Here is an 18,394-nt window from a genome sequence, read left to right as displayed (position 1 = left end):
TTACAATAAAGATTGTTCACATAGAATCATAGGAAGTAGAAATCCCAGCAACAAAGAAATGTCTATTTAGTGTTACCACAATGAGGATGAGCAGAAGAACTATTTACTCTGAAAATCTTCGACTTAACAAATTGCACAAGAGCCCAGATGAGCCATCCCACCATGGGTCATCTTCACGCATGTGGCTCAACTCATGTGTCAAAAAACTGTGGCCATATGCCTTTCACACTCTGATCAGGACGCTGTTCATCTTATTTCATTTCTTTAAAAGAGTCAGCAACTTCACAGCATAAACCCCAAGAAGGGACCCACAGAGAAAAGGAAGGCTGCCTTTAGCAAGTTCAGCTAAATGCAAAATTGTGTCAGCAGGTGCTCCCAGCGAGTTGCATCCTGGCACTCTCACTGTCTTCTAACAGTCTAAATAGCTGCTTTCAAATGGTGGACAACATGGCTCAGCATGACATCTCCCTACTGAGAGAACAGCATTTTAAAAAAAAAAAAAAAAAAAAAAAAAAAAAGCTGAGAGCTGAGCGCCCTAAAAAGCTGCCATATTCTGAAAACAAAGTTCTAAGGATTGAACCACTAATTACCAATACCCAAATAGATCAATAAACAATATGCAAATAAGTTAAACAGTCCCATTAAAAGGATAAAGACTGTCAACTGTCTTATAAATAAAACAGGGAAAAAAATCAGCTATATGCTTACTAGAAAAAAGAAACACACATTAAATATGAGGAAAAGGGAATGTTAAAAATAAAAGGAGAGACAAAGAAATACCATGCAAACACTGACCAAAAGAAAGCTGATATTGCTATTCTAATATTCAATAAAATAGACTTTAAGGCAAGCAGTAAAGACACACATTATATAATGACAAAAGGATCAATTCAACGGAGAGATATGATAATCCTAAATTTGTATATACCTAATGCAACCTCAAAATATATAAAGCAAAAATTTGTAGAACTACAAATAAAAATAGATACATTTACAATCACAATGAGAGACTTTAATAAAGCTCTGTTAATAAGTGATACAACAAGCAGACCAAACACAAAAACAAATAAACAAAAATCAGTACAGAAGATTTAATTAAACCTCACCTAACTGACATAGACAAAACTACAACCCAAAACTACAGAATACACCTTTGCACATGGAACATGTACCAGAAAATAGATAACATGCTGCATCACAAAGTAGATCGCAAAAATTATAAAATACTCAAACCACAGAGTATGTTTTCCGACCACAGTGGAATTAAGGGAGGAAAGTGAGAAAATCTCCATTTGTTTGAAAACTAATGAATATGCTTCTAAATAACCCATGTGTTAAAGAAGATATAATACTGGAAATCAGAAAACATATGTAACTAAATAATGAAAATACAAATATCACAACTTGTAGGAAGAGGATAAAGCGATACTTAATAGTCTTCAATGGATAAGTTAGACAAGAAGGCTAAAAATCAATAATCTAAGCTTATCTCCAGAATTAAAAAAAGAACAGCAAATTGAACATTTTAAAAAGGCAAAGGAATGAGAGGAGAGGAAAAATCAATGAGGTAAAAAATTTACAGTAGAGAAAATTAACAAAGCCAGGAGTTGATATTTTTGAAAAGATTAATGAAATTGATAAACTCCTATCAAGACTGTCTCTCAAACATAGTTAATATGAAAATTCTCACACTGCTGTGGTACATATTTAAAATGTGTATTTAGGGATCACTAAATATGAATTTCCTTCCAAGTACTATGAAGGAAATCTATGTTTTCTATGGCTCAGGCACTATTATTAATAAGTATTCTGCCTTCTGAGCCCCCAGTAGAGACCACAGAAAATCAAGTTAACATGCAGTCAATGTTAAGTCTTCACACCCAAGTTAGTATTTCAAGGCAGATCCAAAACATTAAGGTTTAATAACAAGAATAAACCACCCTTTATAAAATGGCAATATTCATCCACTCACCCACCAGCCAGCCCCTACACACACAAGCATGATCCTCTCGGCCTGCTTTATTTTTCTGTGTGACACTTACAACCATCTAACTAACTATATTTATTTGTTTATTGTCTCTTTCTCATCATTCTTCTTTCAACTTCCAAACAAGACGCTATGGGGGCAGAGATTTGGTTTGTTTTGTCCTCTGCCATATTTGTCCCTAGAACATTCTACAACATGGCAGGCACTCAAGTAATAATTGGTAGACTGGATGCATTTCATTGTCTTCCTTTGTAACTTTTAGTATTCATGATCATTGCAATGCCCACAGTTGAGAAATTAAATCTCCTCAAGTTTCAAATCCCATACCATCCACATTAATTGGGTCTTTAACGTGGTCCAGGACCATAACAAATACTATCTCTTTTTAAGTTGTTCAAGTGTAGGTAAAACGATTACAAGTTAACCATCCTGCTCAAGACTCTAATTCCAGTGGCCACCACCTGCTTTAATATTGTAGATTACCACTGATGGAAAAAGTTATTAACTTACTCAAACTAATGTTGATGGAAATGAGAACTCAAAGAAATCATCTAAAAAATGTGTTAAATGTAAAAGTACCTTATAAAACTTGTGATGTACACATGTACAAAAGTTGCCATCAAATACTGACAATCAAATCTGTCCATTATCCCACCATGTCCAGGAATGGTATTTGCAAAATCCTTTAGAAACAAACAAATATATTAGCAAATTTTCAAAAAATCACCTGCTACAAAATTCCTATCTGTGTCTCTTTGGCATCATGGACTCACTCTAATGAAAATACATTACTATTGGATTTTTTTCACTAAATAAAAACTTATCATAGAACACATCCAGCAGATTAAAACCACGACTTCCAAACATATGCTTCTTTTAGAATGATGTCTGAATTGACCCACAGCATTCATTCATTAAACATTAATTAAATCTAGCACTTACTTTTGTTAATAAAACTTTTTCTAAATAAAAATTTTATTAGCTATTACTAATCTAATTTTGTTACAGCCTAGCTTTCTTTTTAACCATAAGCTGTTTGGGGGGCTATTTTAGTGTTGTTAAAAGATATACAACTGGTTCTAACTTGTTTATTCCAATAGTTCTTACTCTGAAATAAACATTTTACTACTATGATAAATATTTCTTCTTCTTTTTTTAAGTGTTAGAGTAAAAAATAAAATTACAGTGAGCCCATCTGGGACGCATTAGTCCATTAAATGGCCACCCTGAGGGAATGGGTAGTAAGCCTCTGCAGATTGCCTCCGTACAGGTAGGTTCACATATCTGGGTGCCTGGGAAACAGACATGACTAACTGCTCTTCTAGTTCACTCGGGCACCCTAAAAATATCTAAACTACAACAGCAATAGCTGCTTGGTTTCCAACATGCAAAAAAAGTCTCACCATTTAACAAAAAACCTTGGATTGGAGACCATTAAAGAAAATACCATTCTGAATATAACATTTTTCTTTTTAAAACAATTACTGAAAAAGTCTTTGGTTAATTTTTGCCAACCCATTTCCCTCCTTCTCTTCCTTACTAGTCAAAGCATAAGAGAGCCACACTAACCCAATGCCACTTTGCTGTTACAGCCTTTGCAAGATACTCATCCTGCACAGCTGTTGCTGTAGCTCTCTGGGGATGTGTATTCTCTTCCCTAGCAGGAGGTGAGCATCTTTAGAACAGGAACCACATCTTGTATGTTTTTGTATACTGCATTGCACCTTACATAGTAGCTTCCCACTGGCAAACACTCACTGAGTTCCCTCATTCCCTGACCTGTAGGCCACGTGTGATCTGGCCCCACCAAACTCTGTGGTCTCATCTCCTACTCTCAACCACAGCCACACTGTTCTTGCTCACCTTCAAACAGGCTAACCTCCTCCACTCCTCTGTATGCTCTGGAACTCTCTCCTTAGTTTTCTCTGCAGGACTTCTTTTCTCAAATCTCTGCTTAAGTGCCACCTCCTCAGAAAGGCTTTCCCTGACCACCCCAACTTCCATAGCCACTCTCTAACCCCAGATGGTGCTTCAGCCATGTGAGGGAGGCTGAGATAAAATTGCTGAGATAACATCTCACTTTATGATGATCTAACCTAATACACAGGGATAATTTTAGGTATCTGGAACAGGGGTCAGAAAAGCATGTCCCATAGATCAGATCCAGGCCACGACCTATTTTTATAAATAAAGTTGCATTAAACGCAGCCATGCCCATTCATTGACATATTATCCATGGGGGGCTTTCTGACTGCACCAGCAGGGTTCAGGGTTGAGAAGCTGTGATAGAATATATGGTCTGCACATCCTAATAAACTTATTGTTTCCCCTTAACAGAAAGAGTGTGATGACACCTGACTTAGCAGAATGGACGGTTACATAGCCAAAGGTTCTTCTGTGTGTCCCTTCAAGTGAGACTGTAGTAAAACACTAAACTTCAGACGATTCATGGCTGGATTCTTGGGTGAGCACTTGAAAGACCAAGATTCTGGGTCTATTCCAACACTAAAGGACACATGCCATTTCTATAAAGGAAACTGACATGACACTTAAAATGTATTAACATAGTTTCACAAACCTAACAAGAAAGAATACATTCAGATCAGCGTGGCAGCATTTCTGTGAGGTCGAAACAAACAGGATACAAAAGTTGTTGCCTAGGGGCTTAATGTAGATCATGAGCTAACCAAATTTCAACTAGGTTACATTCTCTAATTAGATTCTCTAATAATATAACACAGAATCTAAACACACACCTTGATTTTGAAGGCTCTTTTGAATCCACTGGCAAAGAAGCCTCCAAATGGGCCAATTAAAGATGCAAAGGTTGACAAAGCAATGCTGTGGATCTGGAAAGGGTACAAGCTCACTCTTTCCTAAAGAGAGAAAAGAAGGGGAGGAGAGGGGCTAATTTCATTGAAATTGTATTTGAACATGCCACCTGATCTAAGAACCATTATAAAAATAGTAAGTCAAAGCACATACCACATTTTTGTTAATTTTTCAAACTTTAAGGATCATGGAAGAAAAGTCTATTGTAAGCCTTCTGTACCATCCTCTACTTAGCCAGCACTTTCCCTTCTCTCTGTAAGCATAATGAGAGGCAACTGGCACACTGAAATCTTGCAGCTTGGTAGTCTACCTTCCAGGTTGTCTAGGAAGTTTACTTCTTACCAAGAATCAGCTGTGTTATTTTCCATATTTTTTTAAACTAGTAATGTTTTGTTTCTGTAATTATATAATTTAATACTGTATTTTATTTCACTTTAATTTTATATGATAAAATAAGGGAAAAGTTGGACTTTTCTCTAAAACTATGATGAATGCTGTGGAAAAACACAAAAATCAGTTGCTTAAAGATTATCAAAATGAGCATCAGTGAGACAATCACTAAAGATTTGGGGAGACAATCATAAAAAGAATTTTGTGGTCAAATTATTTTGCAAATTTGTAGTTCTTGCTCCTTTTTAAATAATCTGAAACTACAACTTATAGACAGTGCAAAATGGGTGTGGTTGAAGAAAGATTTTGAGACACCAAATTTTTTTTTTTTTTTTTTTTGAAGTGGAGTTTTGCTCTTGTTGCCCAGGCTGGAGTGCAATGGTGCAATCTCAGCTCACTGCAACATCTGCCTCCCAGGTCCAAGTGATTCTCCTGCCTCAGCTTCCCAAGTAGCTGGAATTACAGGTGTATGCCACCATGCCTGCCTAATTTTTTATGTTTAGTAGAGATAGGGTTTCACCTTTTGGTCAGGCTGGTCTGAACTCCTGATCTCAGGAGATCCACCTGCCTTGGCCTCCCAAAGTGCTGGTATTACAGGCGTAAGCCATTGTGCCCGGCGGAGACATCAATTTTTTGACCTGTTCTCAAAGCAATAGCCTTGCTCCTAATCAAACACCAGCAGTATAAAAAGTTTTATAACAAGTAACAGATGGCTTGGACACTGAAAAAGTTCTTGGAAACCATGTACTGAGCACTCAGAGAGAGAAATAATTTGTTAAGTTGCTTCTCAAAAATTATGGATTTTACTTTACAAACGTGTACATGTGTGCACACAAAGATACAGACACACATGCTATTATTTGACTCCTCACTTTAACCAGCCACTCACCAGACCTGATGACACAGATCAGGAGGGTTCTACTAGAGAGCATGTCAACATCCCCCAGTGCAAGGCCTCCAAGATACTTTTAAATGAAGGCCCTGTGTGTTTGGAAGGAAAACTGATTTGTAGAAGCAGCAACTTTCTATCCATAATAAATATCCTCTAAAAATCACGGACTCGGTAAACTGGTGAATTTTAAGTTTTAAATTGAGTCAATTGATGTCAGTGATAGGAGAAACACATTCAAAACCACTGGATCCATTTGATTTGTAACTCGTTCTCATCCATTTGATTTAAGCTAACACTAAAACCATTGCTATATCAAGGAATTAAAAATTCTACAGAAGTCAGTTTCTTGTACAAATCTGAATCTCACTTTTAAAGAAAGCTTAATCTTCAGGCCAGGCACCAATGTCTCACGCTTGTAATCCCAGCACCTTGGGAGGCGAAGCAGGCAGATCACTTGAGGCCAGGAGTTTGAGACCAGATTGGCCAACATGGCGACACCTGTCTCTACTTAAAATACAAAAGTTAACCAGGTGTGGTGGTGAGTGTCTGTAATCCCAGCTACTCAGGAGGCTGAGGCATAAGAATCGCTTGAGCCTGGTAGGCAAAGGTTGCAATAAAATGAGATTACGCCACTATACTCCAGCCTGGGCAACAGAGGGAAATTCTGTCTCAAAAAAAGAAATAAATAAAATAAATAAATAAATAATAAAAGAAGCTTAATCTTCAGAGTGGAAGATCTCTAACCATGTTTATCTTGAACTTTTACTCTACCTGTCTCAACACTGCCTTTAGAAAGGGTGGAAGGGAATAAGTCTGAAGCTGGAAAAGTTCTGAGGGCTCACATTCCGTCACGAAGGAGTTTACATCACTTCGGTATTCCACTGGGCAGACAAAGTACTGGTATTTGGATAACACATAGGCAGCCTGGTGTTCAAAACAAAACAAAACAAAAAACAAAGCAAAAGTTCATGACACACTGACTAAATATATATCTTTTAACGTATACATCAGAAGGGCCAGAGATAGAATGCCAGAATTTCTGTCTTAATATTTTGCTATGTATTTTCAAAGTTAAATGGTCATAATTATCCTAGTAAAAGACTTAAAAGACCTTTAGAAAAAAAAGTTTTTTTGAAACCAATAAGATTGTAATCTCTGCATAATCACAATTATATGGTACAGGAGAATAAAGAACTGAAGTATACTGCACAAAAGTTTCTATTAATTTAATCAGTTAATAATTAACCAGCAATTCAACATTACATTGAAAATAGTACATAATAGTACAGGTGAAAAACTCCGCTGTTCTTAGCCAGCCCAGAAAACTTTGACTAAATTATTCTTTCCCTGGCCACACCATTGCAATTTTTAAAACTAGATGTCCTCAGCCTTGGAAGTAAGATACATAAAATAAAATATCCTGTTATAAATTTAAATTGCTAGACAACAGCTTATTCTCTTTTTCTTGCAGCCATTCACCCTGTTATTCTGCTCGAGAATGATTAATAGAAATTCAAGACACTAGGAATGAATATAAACTGATTTTGCTTCCAACCAGTTTATTATATATATAAAATATATATTATATATATTACATATTATTATATTATGTATATATAATTTCATATAGATGTGAAATTTCCTTCCTCATTATTTTGGCATGCTTTACATGCTTATGGGGTAGCTCCTACTTTTCTTCCAATGATAATGGCTATTCCTGTGGTATTTTCAAGTTAGTCTTTGATAATAACAAATTCTTACACTATTTAACTTCATAATGTTTAATTATTCTCACTTTATAATGTAAACACATTGGATGAGATTGGATCCTTTTGCATTCTTCTGTCAATTATTATCTCATCAATATTCTACCACAAAAACATTGGAATAAATTTTCATTGCAAATGAACTAAATTTATAAATTAAATGAAGGAATTCTGGCGGTTCCCCCATCCAGGATCATGGCATATTTCCATTTATTTGTATATTCACTCTCTCCATGCTTCATGTTGTTACTAGGTACTCTAGATTTGGATTCAGAATGTAACTACAGCTGTCAGAAATAAGGAAAAATTAAGCTTCCTGACAGTACTTTTTTGTATATTTATCTTATATCCAGCTATGGTACTACACTCTCATTCTCACTGGACACCTTTTAATAAAAATCTAAATCCTATAACTGTAAACTAATTTGTAAAACATGAACAATAGCTATTTAACATGCTAAAAGCGAACATTAATAATTTATAGTTAACAGACTGTTTCTGCATGTTGGGCCCACAACAGTAACCACCCACTGAGCCAAGTGGCCACCATGTGTTTAAGAAGGCAGAGCTTTTCAATAGTATTTGCATCCTCTGCTATTACTCAAGGCCACCACCTGTCCCAGTACTTGTGCCCCACTTAAGGCAGAATAGCTGTTAGAAACTACCAAACACAATAGCACAACAGCATGGATGGCCATTAGAATTACCTGGGGGTGTTAATTGGCCTGGGATAAGGTTGAGACATAGATTTTGTTTAAGCTTCTCAGGTGATTCTATATGTAGCCAGGATAAGGGCTACTGAGGTACAGAACTGGTTCATTTTAGTAGGTTTCAATAAATACATTATTAGCATTTTGTGGTTTAATTTTTCTAGGTTTAAAATAGACTAATAAGCTTGGTATCATATTTCAAAATGTATATAAAATAAAAATCTTAGTAATACTCACAATGAATCCAAACACAACTGTGGAAAAGAAACCACCAATGAATCCTTCCCACGTCTTTTTAGGAGACAACTAAAAAAGGGCAAATAAAATTAAAAAGCATTACTGCACTCACAAAACTCACATTATATATACATACAAACTCTGTTCAAGGAGTTTCCTCAATAACTTGTACATCCTTTCTTATTTTTTCTCTTATTAAAATAGTTTAAAACCCTTTTTCCTTTTCTCTGATCTTGATTTACTACTGAAAATCTCTCTAATAATATTTAAACACACAGTAGACCCTCAAATATTTGACGCTGTGAATATGTGTTTGTTCATGCTAAATGGCCTAAATTTGTTTTGTCTCTTAAAAGACTATAAACTCTATACTAAAATAACTGTCCCATGACTTTTATGCTAATATAAAACCCGATAATAGTTAGTGTAAGTTCTTCGAATAAGAATGAGATATATTCGTCCCAAGTACACACAGTCAATATTGACCCGCTATTGGCCAAAAATAGAATGAGTACAACGAAAGATATAGACATTTTAGCACATACAATTTTCACATATTCCTAATATGCTATATAAACACAGACTTCCTTCTGATATGGCAAAATACTCCAGAACCCCAGATACTGTATTTGCTCAAGTATTCACATACCCTTCTCTCTTTCTTCACAACCTATGTCCATCTCCAAGAAGAAAGAAACATGTACTTCAAAGAAGAGATATTGTTTGTGTTGGATTCAGGCTATTGCTGCCCCGTCAATGGACCACTCATGGAGAGAAATCCGGAAAAAACCTAGAAGTTAGTGGTGTCGGGGCAGCAGGAAAAGATTCAGGAGTAGAAGGTGAAAGTTGTTGCCTAGGGGAGATAAAGAGATGCGTGGGGGGATTTGGTCATCAGGTCATTAATGAGGGACAGAAACCAAATATCAGAATGAAGTCTCTGGAGATTAAAATGGGTTATGGGTTAACCTATAGGAGCTCTTCACAGACTTCTTGTCCTGATATTCATAAAGCCCCAAACCAAAACACTTGGCAGAAATGGTTTCCTGACAAATCTGATAACAATTCTGCCACAGAGAAGGGACAGACACATCTTCTCCTAGGGTAATTCATTATCACTGCCATGCAGTAGAAGTAGACTCAAATTCAAAAGTGCTGATTACTGTAAAGACAGCTTATCAAATTAAATTGATGCCTATCATATAGATTTAGGGGTTAATTGTTCAATTATCTAAGTATATTATACGACTAATCCAGCCTGATAAATTCACTAGAAGGCTGTGTTCAAAATCAGTTGCTAAGATCTTCCACAGCTATAACAGCCTTTTTGAAGGCTTCTGATATGGTTTGGATCTGTGTCTCCAACCAAATGTCATGTCAACTTGTAATCCTCAGTGTCAGAGGTGGGGCCTAGTGGGAGGTGACTGGATCAGGGAAGCGGTTTCTAATGGTTAAGCACCATTCCCCTACTGCTGTCCCATGAGTTCTCATGATATCTGGTTGTCGAAAAGTTTGTGGCACCTCCTCACTCTCCCTCTTCCTCCTGCTCTGACCATGTCAGATGTGCCTGCTTCCCCTTCCACCAAGATGGTAAGTTTCCTGAGGCCTCCCCAGCCATGCTTCCTGTACAGCCTGCAGAACCATGAGCCACTTAAAGCTCAGGCATTTCTTTATAGCAGTGTGAGAATGAACTAATACAGCTTCCCAAGCCGAAAACTTCTCAGTCTGGGTATAACTCTTGAATACATAAATCATGTGCTCTGGAGTAGCTTTAGAAACGTTTTAAAAATATATAGTTTGCTTACCAGTATCCTTATACAGCTCAGCCCAGCGCTCTCTGTGTGCTGATGCTCTCAGCAGATGCTCTCTGTGAGCTCCTCCCCAAGAGGGGTAGAGTTTACAGAGGTTTTTGGAAGAACAGGCAGTCCACAAATTCCTCTGGTAATGCAAAACTACCCTCATACCACTCTGAACAAACAGAAGGCTTTATATCTGAACAACTGTCTCAGTCCTTCCAAAACTGCCTTCATATAATAATATCAAAACAGCCAAGTAATAATATGTCTGTGAGAACATTATTAAAAACTTTGACCAATAATGTCAATTGTGTGAATCTTATCTGAAACTCCAACATGAAACGCTCTTTTAGGCTAGGTGTGGTGGCTCATGCCTGTAATCCCAGCACTTTGGGAGGCCAAGGTGGGCAGATCACTCGAGGTCAGGAGTTCTAGACCAGCCTGGCCAACATGGTGAAACCCTGTCTCTACTAAAAATACTAAAATTAGCCAGGCATAGTGGCAGACGCCTGTAATCCCAGATACTTGAGAGGCTGAGGCAGGAGAATCGCTTGAACCCAGGAGGCAGAGGTTGCAGTGAACCCAGACTGCACCACTGCACTCCAGCCTGGGTGACAGGGCGAGACTCTGTCTCCAAAAACAAATAAAAACTAAAAATAAAAATAAATAAGAGCTCTTTTAGAAGAAATCAGTTCTAGAAAATGATTTGATTTCCATGAAGAATTAGTTTATTTCTTCTCCCAAATGAGAACAATGTAATTTACTTCATTTCCTTCTTTACCTCCATTGCCCATAAATAGAACCAATTCCATTGCAAAACAACATGGCCTACTCATGTGTATTTTCCTTTCCCTTTCATTATTATTTGTATTTTATTAGTATTTTATTGTAGGGCCCCAAAATCTTCTTTTGATATGAGTTTGGATATAAAAAGTCACACAAATGGATATGAGGATGTGAAGGTGGTATTATATAATCTCTCTAATTTTAGAAAGTTTGGTAAAGGAGGGGACAGGTGAGGCTACAGGTTGAAGGGAGAGGAGAGTCAAGGAAAAGGCTTGTGTATAGGCCTGCTGGAAAGGAAGATAAAGAAGAACTGCACCAATGGCCGAGAAAAAGAAACCACAGAGCCCAGGGGTGGTGGCTCAGGCCTTTAATCCCAGTACTTCGGGAGGCTGGAATGGGCAGACAGCTTGAGCCCAGGAGTTTGAGACAAGCCTGAACAACATGGCAAGACTCTATCTCTACCAAAAATTAGCCGGGTGTGGTGGCATCAACCTGAAGCCCCAGCTACCCGGGAGGCTGAGGTAGGTGGATTGCTAGAGCCTGGGAGGTGGAAGCTTCAGTGAACCATGATAACACCACTGTACTCCAGCCCGGGTGGCAAAGCAAGGCCCCATCTCCTGAAAAGAAAAGAAGCCACATGAAGAAAGAAAAGAAAGACAGAAAGGAGGGAAGGAGGGAAAGAAGGAAAGAAGGAAGGAAGGACAACTGATGGAGTCATGCCCTTACTGAGGAGCCAACAGAAGAACCGATGAAGAACCCAGAAGGAAGTACTGAGAAATATGGCTTGCTGCTTGTACAGTGCAGCTAAAGAAAATCAAAGCACCTCGGAAATAACAGATGCACAACAGCACAAGTTGTTGGAAATGTCCTCCAGTGGCTAATCTTTAAGGTTATATAGTGGCTTGCTTATAAAATTTTTCCATTACCTTAATTAATGGAGTTCTCCCAAAAAAAAATCCAAAAAGGTAAGCAGTTATGTCATTGCAGATAACGCTTGATATTGGAACAAGGAACCTGTTTTAAAAAAAAAAAAGCCAGCAGGAAAAAGTTCACGTGAGTAAGTGGCAAATATTCGCACAGATTATGATTCATAATGAGTTATCAGAATAACCCTTTGGATTGCACTGCAGCCTAGCCAGAACATAACACTTGCCGAAACAGTAGAAATGATAACTATCAACCAAATTTGCCTACTTACCAATTTAAACAGAGCAAAATCTAAAAATAAACTAACACACTAGGAAAATACTACTAAGGAAAATATTAAATTATTGATTTCTACAGTTATGGATGTTTTCATTTTAGTTTTATGAGGAACATGTTATAATAAAAAATAAAAGGCAGGTTGAAAGCTAATCTTAAGAAAACCAGCCCTTTAATATGAAAATGAGTCACTTCTTTAGACAGAGCATAACCTGATAAATTTATATTCGAGTTCTTAATACATATTCTCAAGTATTTTAAATTATATCTTAGCTTATGATTTCAGTAAACCCTACTGAATGTACAGAACCTACTTACTTCAGCAACTGCCCCATCAATGAAAAGTCTGCACAATACATTAAAGACAATCTTAAAATGATTCCAATTACTTACACACACACATATACATACTGACACACACACACACACACACACACACACAGACACCCCCACACCCCTGGTAAAAAGGCATAAAGCTGTCAAGGGAATACAATTTATCTTGACAAACCCCATCAACTGTAAAAGATTTTAATTAATGAGTTTAAAATGAGTGTAGGAAAAATATGGTCACTTTTTCTAAATCTTAAGCTTTTTCTCCATTCCACTAATTTTTAAGTAATAAGTTTTATGATTTTTACCTAACAAAAATGCATTCTGAATATGCAAGCCACTGCCATAGAGCAATTAACTTCTACAATCTGGAAACCCACTCCTACATAGGAGCAAAGGAGAAAATCTACCTACCTTTCACCTAGAAAAACATGCATTTCTTCACAGTAGTTACTAAAGGCAAAGTTTTATATTTTTTGGCATTCTATGTAAATAATATCTTAATAAATATTATATTTAAAGTATATCTTTTGTGAAAAGTCACATTAGGATTTATTAACACCTGAAAATGTAATTAATTGTTTGGGTCTTTTATGGGAACTTCCTATATTTGGAACCTGAATAAGAATGGTATCCAGTTGTTAATGAAGCATTTTGTCTTTATATGTCAAACAGTAAGCAAAACTCAGTAAGACAGTTTAATGGAATAGGAACAACAAACAGCGTATTTTAGTAGAAATCTGCAAGACATTGTCCAATGTTAAAGAGCTATAAAAGTGCTAAGACCTAATTATAAAGCAGCATAATTCTGTTGCCTTACCATATCATGCCTTCAAACAGATTTTGGATGACAAGGTGTGACTGAGTGACAGTTATCAGTAAAGTGACATGAGTCCATGCGAACTGTTAATAGCCCAACAATACAAAAATTAGTGAACATAACTGATCAGTGCAGCTGAAGAAGCAACAGCGATTTTGAAACACAAATTTCTACCATGACTTTTGGTCAAAATGCATATGTTAGAGTCATATAAAATAAACACCGTTAGTAAATTATGTTCCTTTTGTTGCCTACTGGAACCTTAAAATAATGAAAACATTTAACAAGTAACCTTAATTTACATACAAATAGAATTCTAATAATAGATATAGTACGAAATTTTAAAACATATAAAACATAAACTATTATCTTGAATCATTAGATTTAAGTGATAATGAGAGATTTCTGTTGTTTTAGCATTTGAAGGGGAGCATTTTACTCTGGCTGCATTCTGCGGTTAGAAAAAACTGCTAAAAATTCCTTTTCTTTCAGAGTTTATTATGGTAACTTTTTCCCATAAAGAGTTATTTCCAACTTCAAATTATTCAAACCAGCAGGGTTCAACTGCCCTTAAACTCTATCTTTCATACTTGAAGGGTGATCGTGACAGGTCTGTTCAATGACAGTATTCAATTTCAAATTTTTAAAGACCTTTGTGTTTTACCAATTCTATCTAGCCTGAAAGATGGCCACTTTTAACATAATCAATCAATATGGGTAGAATATAAACAAAAGCAGCCAAGGTTTCCATGTATTAGTCTTATAATTTTGATTGAAATTCATAAAATTACTTTTAAAGATTCTTAATAGTTTGATTTATTCTCCCCGGACCCCCGCCCTTGAGACAGGGTCTCACTCTGTCACCCAGGCTGGCATGCAGTGGTGTGATCACAGCTCACTGCAGCCTTGACCTCCCAGGTTCAAGTGATCCTCCTGCCTCAGCCTCCCCAGTAGCTGGGACTACAGGTGCGTGCCACCATGCCCGTCTGATTTTCATATTTTTTGTAGAAATGGGGTTTTGCCATGTTGCCCAGACTGGTCTCAAACTCCTGGGCTCAAGGCATCTGCCCGCCTTGGCCTCCCAAAGTGTTGGGATTACAGGCATGAGCCATTGGTGCTTGGCCTTTTGATTTATTCTTAATAAACCTGTTTCCCATTTAAGCAACCATATTATATTGGTTGCTTTATTTTATTCGATTTTTATCTGCTTAAAAGATCCAATTCTCTTTTACCCTGATTGCTTAAAAATGTATAATTAATTTGTTTCCAACAGATGCCATTTATATTTTCACTAGATATTCTATTACTTTTACTTGTCTTATTTCTACATAAAATTCACTCAGAATTTTACTCTTCATGCTCAGATCTCCTGAAATAAGAACTATAAGAAACACAATTTCCCAGCAATTATGTTCAGCAGAATGTCTTAATGGAGAAAAGCTAAGCATAAAGAACAGAAAATATATTCCAAGTCCAAAATAAGCCTCACTATTACATGAATTTACAGATCTGAATACTACATTGCATTGCAGTGTTACTAGCTACAGTTTAAGAAAATAAGGAAAGTTCATATGTAAAGTGATACATTTCTTAAGACAGGCTTTGGTACACTGAACAAAATATCTTATGCCAAAAAGAAGTACAAAATTCTATGACTAACCACGACCACCAAGATCATACATGCTCTGCTGCTTTATGCTCACGCCAAGCGCAAGTAAACATAGTTACTTTCATAGAACAATATGATAGATGCTTCCCAGACTTAGTAACTGTCCAGGAGTAAGAAATTCTTCAAATTTCTACATATTTAAGGAACCCAAAAACTTTAATTTTACACCATTTGAAAATATTCAAAGAAAAAGTTTTCAGTAAACTTTGAAACAGTTAAAATTTTAAAATCCTCACAAACTTCTCAACTTTAATAGTTTACATTTAATGGTCATCTGAAATCCAAATATCCCTCACATTCATGCAAAACAACAGCTAGTAGATTAGACTGTATCTTCTCACTACAGAAAAAAAAAGTTAAGGGTTTTTATCACAGATAAGGACTAAGGAATAATAATTAATACACACCATATAAAACTGCAGACGATAATGTTTCTTCACCAAACTCAGTACGAACATGCAGAAACCTGTTCAAGAACAAAAAACACGTGCTCGCAGTAGAATTTGGTACAAAGGGTTAAGATTCCCTGAGCCCAAATAAACCAATGTCCTATATCACAGCTACGCGTATTTTAGCCACTTACTCAGATGCTATCTCTCCTACTATCTTACATTAAGCATTTTAAGTAAGTTTCTTGAGGGAAACAATCTTGTACTCTCCAAAGTGCCTAATATATATTCTGTGGCACAAATTCAATAAACATACTCTGCATTAATTTAATTAATTAGTCCCTTGTTAATATGTGGGCATGGAAAACAGATCTTTAATTTAAATTAAATAGTATTTATTTGCTATAACAATGCATCAAGTATATGTACAGAATGTTTTCAATCTCTACATAATAGAAAAATGAGTAATAACTATTATAGCAGCTGAAGTCTGTTGAATGCTTACTATTTCTGGGCTCTTATCTAAGCATTTAATCATTAATGATAATTAATCCTTTATTATCAATCCTTTCAAAATCCCTATAACATACTCATTATTAGCTCCATTTTACAGATGAGGAAAAATGCAGAAAAGGCTTTATTAATTTACTGAAGATCACAGGGCTAGAAAATAAACACTCAAATACTATTGACCCCTAAGAGTCACGTGGTTCCATAAACCAAAATCAGCAAAATTCAGGTTAAGAGCAATTTTCAATTTCTCAAAAGCATACAATAATTATAGTAAAATGTAATACTCTTCATAATGTAAAGATTTACAAACAGTATTTGTATTTATGTTTACATTTTACAAATTTATTACAATGAAAATTTATTAAATTCTAACCAATTAAGTGAAATCTAATAATCACACACTAAAATAATGGGAAGCAATATGAATCACTTCTTGCCAAAAATACCAGTAAACTTCTAAAGATAGGTTTATTTTACAGAGGTGGATATCGAAAAATACATAAGCCAAATTTAATTTCAGGTAAACGGCTATGTATGCATTCTATTCTGCAACATCTCTTTTTTTCTTTTTTGAGTCAAGGTATTGCTCTGTGGCCCAGCCTGGAGTGCAATGGCACAATCACAGCTCACTGCAGCCTTGAACTCCTGGCCTCAAGTGATCCTCCCATCTTGGCCTCCCAAAGTATCAAGATTGCAGGTGTGAGCCACTGTACCCAGCCTCTGCAGTATCTTTAAAGAGTGAGTTCTCCAAGAGAGAAATTGAATTTTCAGTTGATCAATTCTACATAAAATAAATACTAGACTTTGTACATCCAAGTTATACTTACCAAGGCAATTCTACCAGTAGAGTAAACAAGGGTACTACTACTCTTACCAAGCAAAGAATCCAACAGCAGCTGCCTTTCACTGCTTTCGATGATCAATTTGAAATGTCAAAGCAGAAAGGACCATGACAAAAAACGAATACTGAGCCCAATCCTATCTCACCTCCTATTTGTCATCTATGAGGTAATCCAACTAACTGGCCTGCACAAGCAATATGGACACATTTTCTGAGTGGAGGCACAAATGAAAGCCAATATATCACTTTATTGAGAGAAAGAAGGAAAGAGGGAAAGAATGAGAGAGAGAGATACTAAAACATGAAATTAATGGCATCAAAACTGCCAATTGTATAAAAGATTCCTTTAAAAATTCCTGCTTTTGAGTTGTTCTTCCACAGCAGATAAACTTATCTTGAAGCTCAAGTAATGACTTCTATGCTATTTTGTGCCACTGATCTATAGTTAAAGGTGAACGTGGACTGGACTCGGTTCAAAGGCCAATGGGTAAGGGCAAAGCAGAGACACAAGACAGAAACAGTGCTTTCCGTCCAAACAGACCCCTTGACTCTCCCAGCACAGCCTTGGGAACTTCCCAATATCATTAACTATAAATTATCTATTCACAAATACTACTCCAAAATATATGATTTTCTCTTTCTTGAAATTATAACACCATTCACTCTTACTTACATTTCTTCAAACACAATTACTGGTAGAATCATTTAACATTTTCTTAATGGACATTTTATCCAGGACAACTTTGGCAACTCACGTTTACCTGATCCAGTTTCACCTATGTGATAGAATTGTCTGACTCCTAGATATAGTAAGATAATACAGTTCTCTGACTTGGAGGAAGGGGGAGGTATACAGTGTTTTCCTAGCATAGCTAAGGCTAACTACAGTCATCTCTCATTATCTCTGGGTGATTGGCTGCAGGATCCCCAAAGGACAAAAATCCATGGATGCTCAAGTCCCTTCTATAAAATGCTATAGTATTCGCATCTAACCTACTTACATCCTCCTGTGTATCTTCAATCATTTCTATATTACTTATAATTCCTAATACAATGTAAATTCTATATAAATAGTTGTTAGACTGTATTTTTCAGGGGATGATGACAAGAAACAAGTCTACACATGTTCAGTAAAGACACAGAGTCTTGCTCTGTCGCCCAGGCTGGAGTGCAGTGGCCGGATCTCAGCTCACTGCAAGCTCCGCCTCCTGGGTTCATGCCATTCTCCTGCCTCAG

At 36.4% G+C, this 18,394-nt stretch overlaps 1 protein-coding gene across 1 annotated transcript in view; it reads right to left on the bottom strand.

The window, feature by feature from the left end:
- The window catches only part of CDS1 (CDP-diacylglycerol synthase (phosphatidate cytidylyltransferase) 1), a 70,518-nt gene that overhangs the window by 3,497 nt on the left and 48,627 nt on the right, over positions 1 to 18,394 (bottom strand). Inside the window, exons 6-12 of the mRNA XM_011941787.1 lie at positions 15,823 to 15,881; positions 13,747 to 13,829; positions 12,320 to 12,407; positions 8,815 to 8,883; positions 6,873 to 7,025; positions 4,744 to 4,863; positions 2,567 to 2,670 (exon numbers count right to left, since the gene is read on the bottom strand). Coding sequence (XP_011797177.1) covers positions 2,567 to 2,670; positions 4,744 to 4,863; positions 6,873 to 7,025; positions 8,815 to 8,883; positions 12,320 to 12,407; positions 13,747 to 13,829; positions 15,823 to 15,881 — 676 coding nt within the window. The remainder of the gene's footprint in view (positions 1 to 2,566; positions 2,671 to 4,743; positions 4,864 to 6,872; positions 7,026 to 8,814; positions 8,884 to 12,319; positions 12,408 to 13,746; positions 13,830 to 15,822; positions 15,882 to 18,394) is intronic.

This window comes from Colobus angolensis, unplaced genomic scaffold, assembly GCF_000951035.1.
Source record: "Colobus angolensis palliatus isolate OR3802 unplaced genomic scaffold, Cang.pa_1.0 Scaffold200, whole genome shotgun sequence".
NCBI lineage: Eukaryota > Metazoa > Chordata > Mammalia > Primates > Cercopithecidae > Colobus > Colobus angolensis.
The sequence above is the reverse complement of the archived record's forward strand: the minus strand, read 5'-3'. Positions and strand labels throughout refer to the sequence as shown.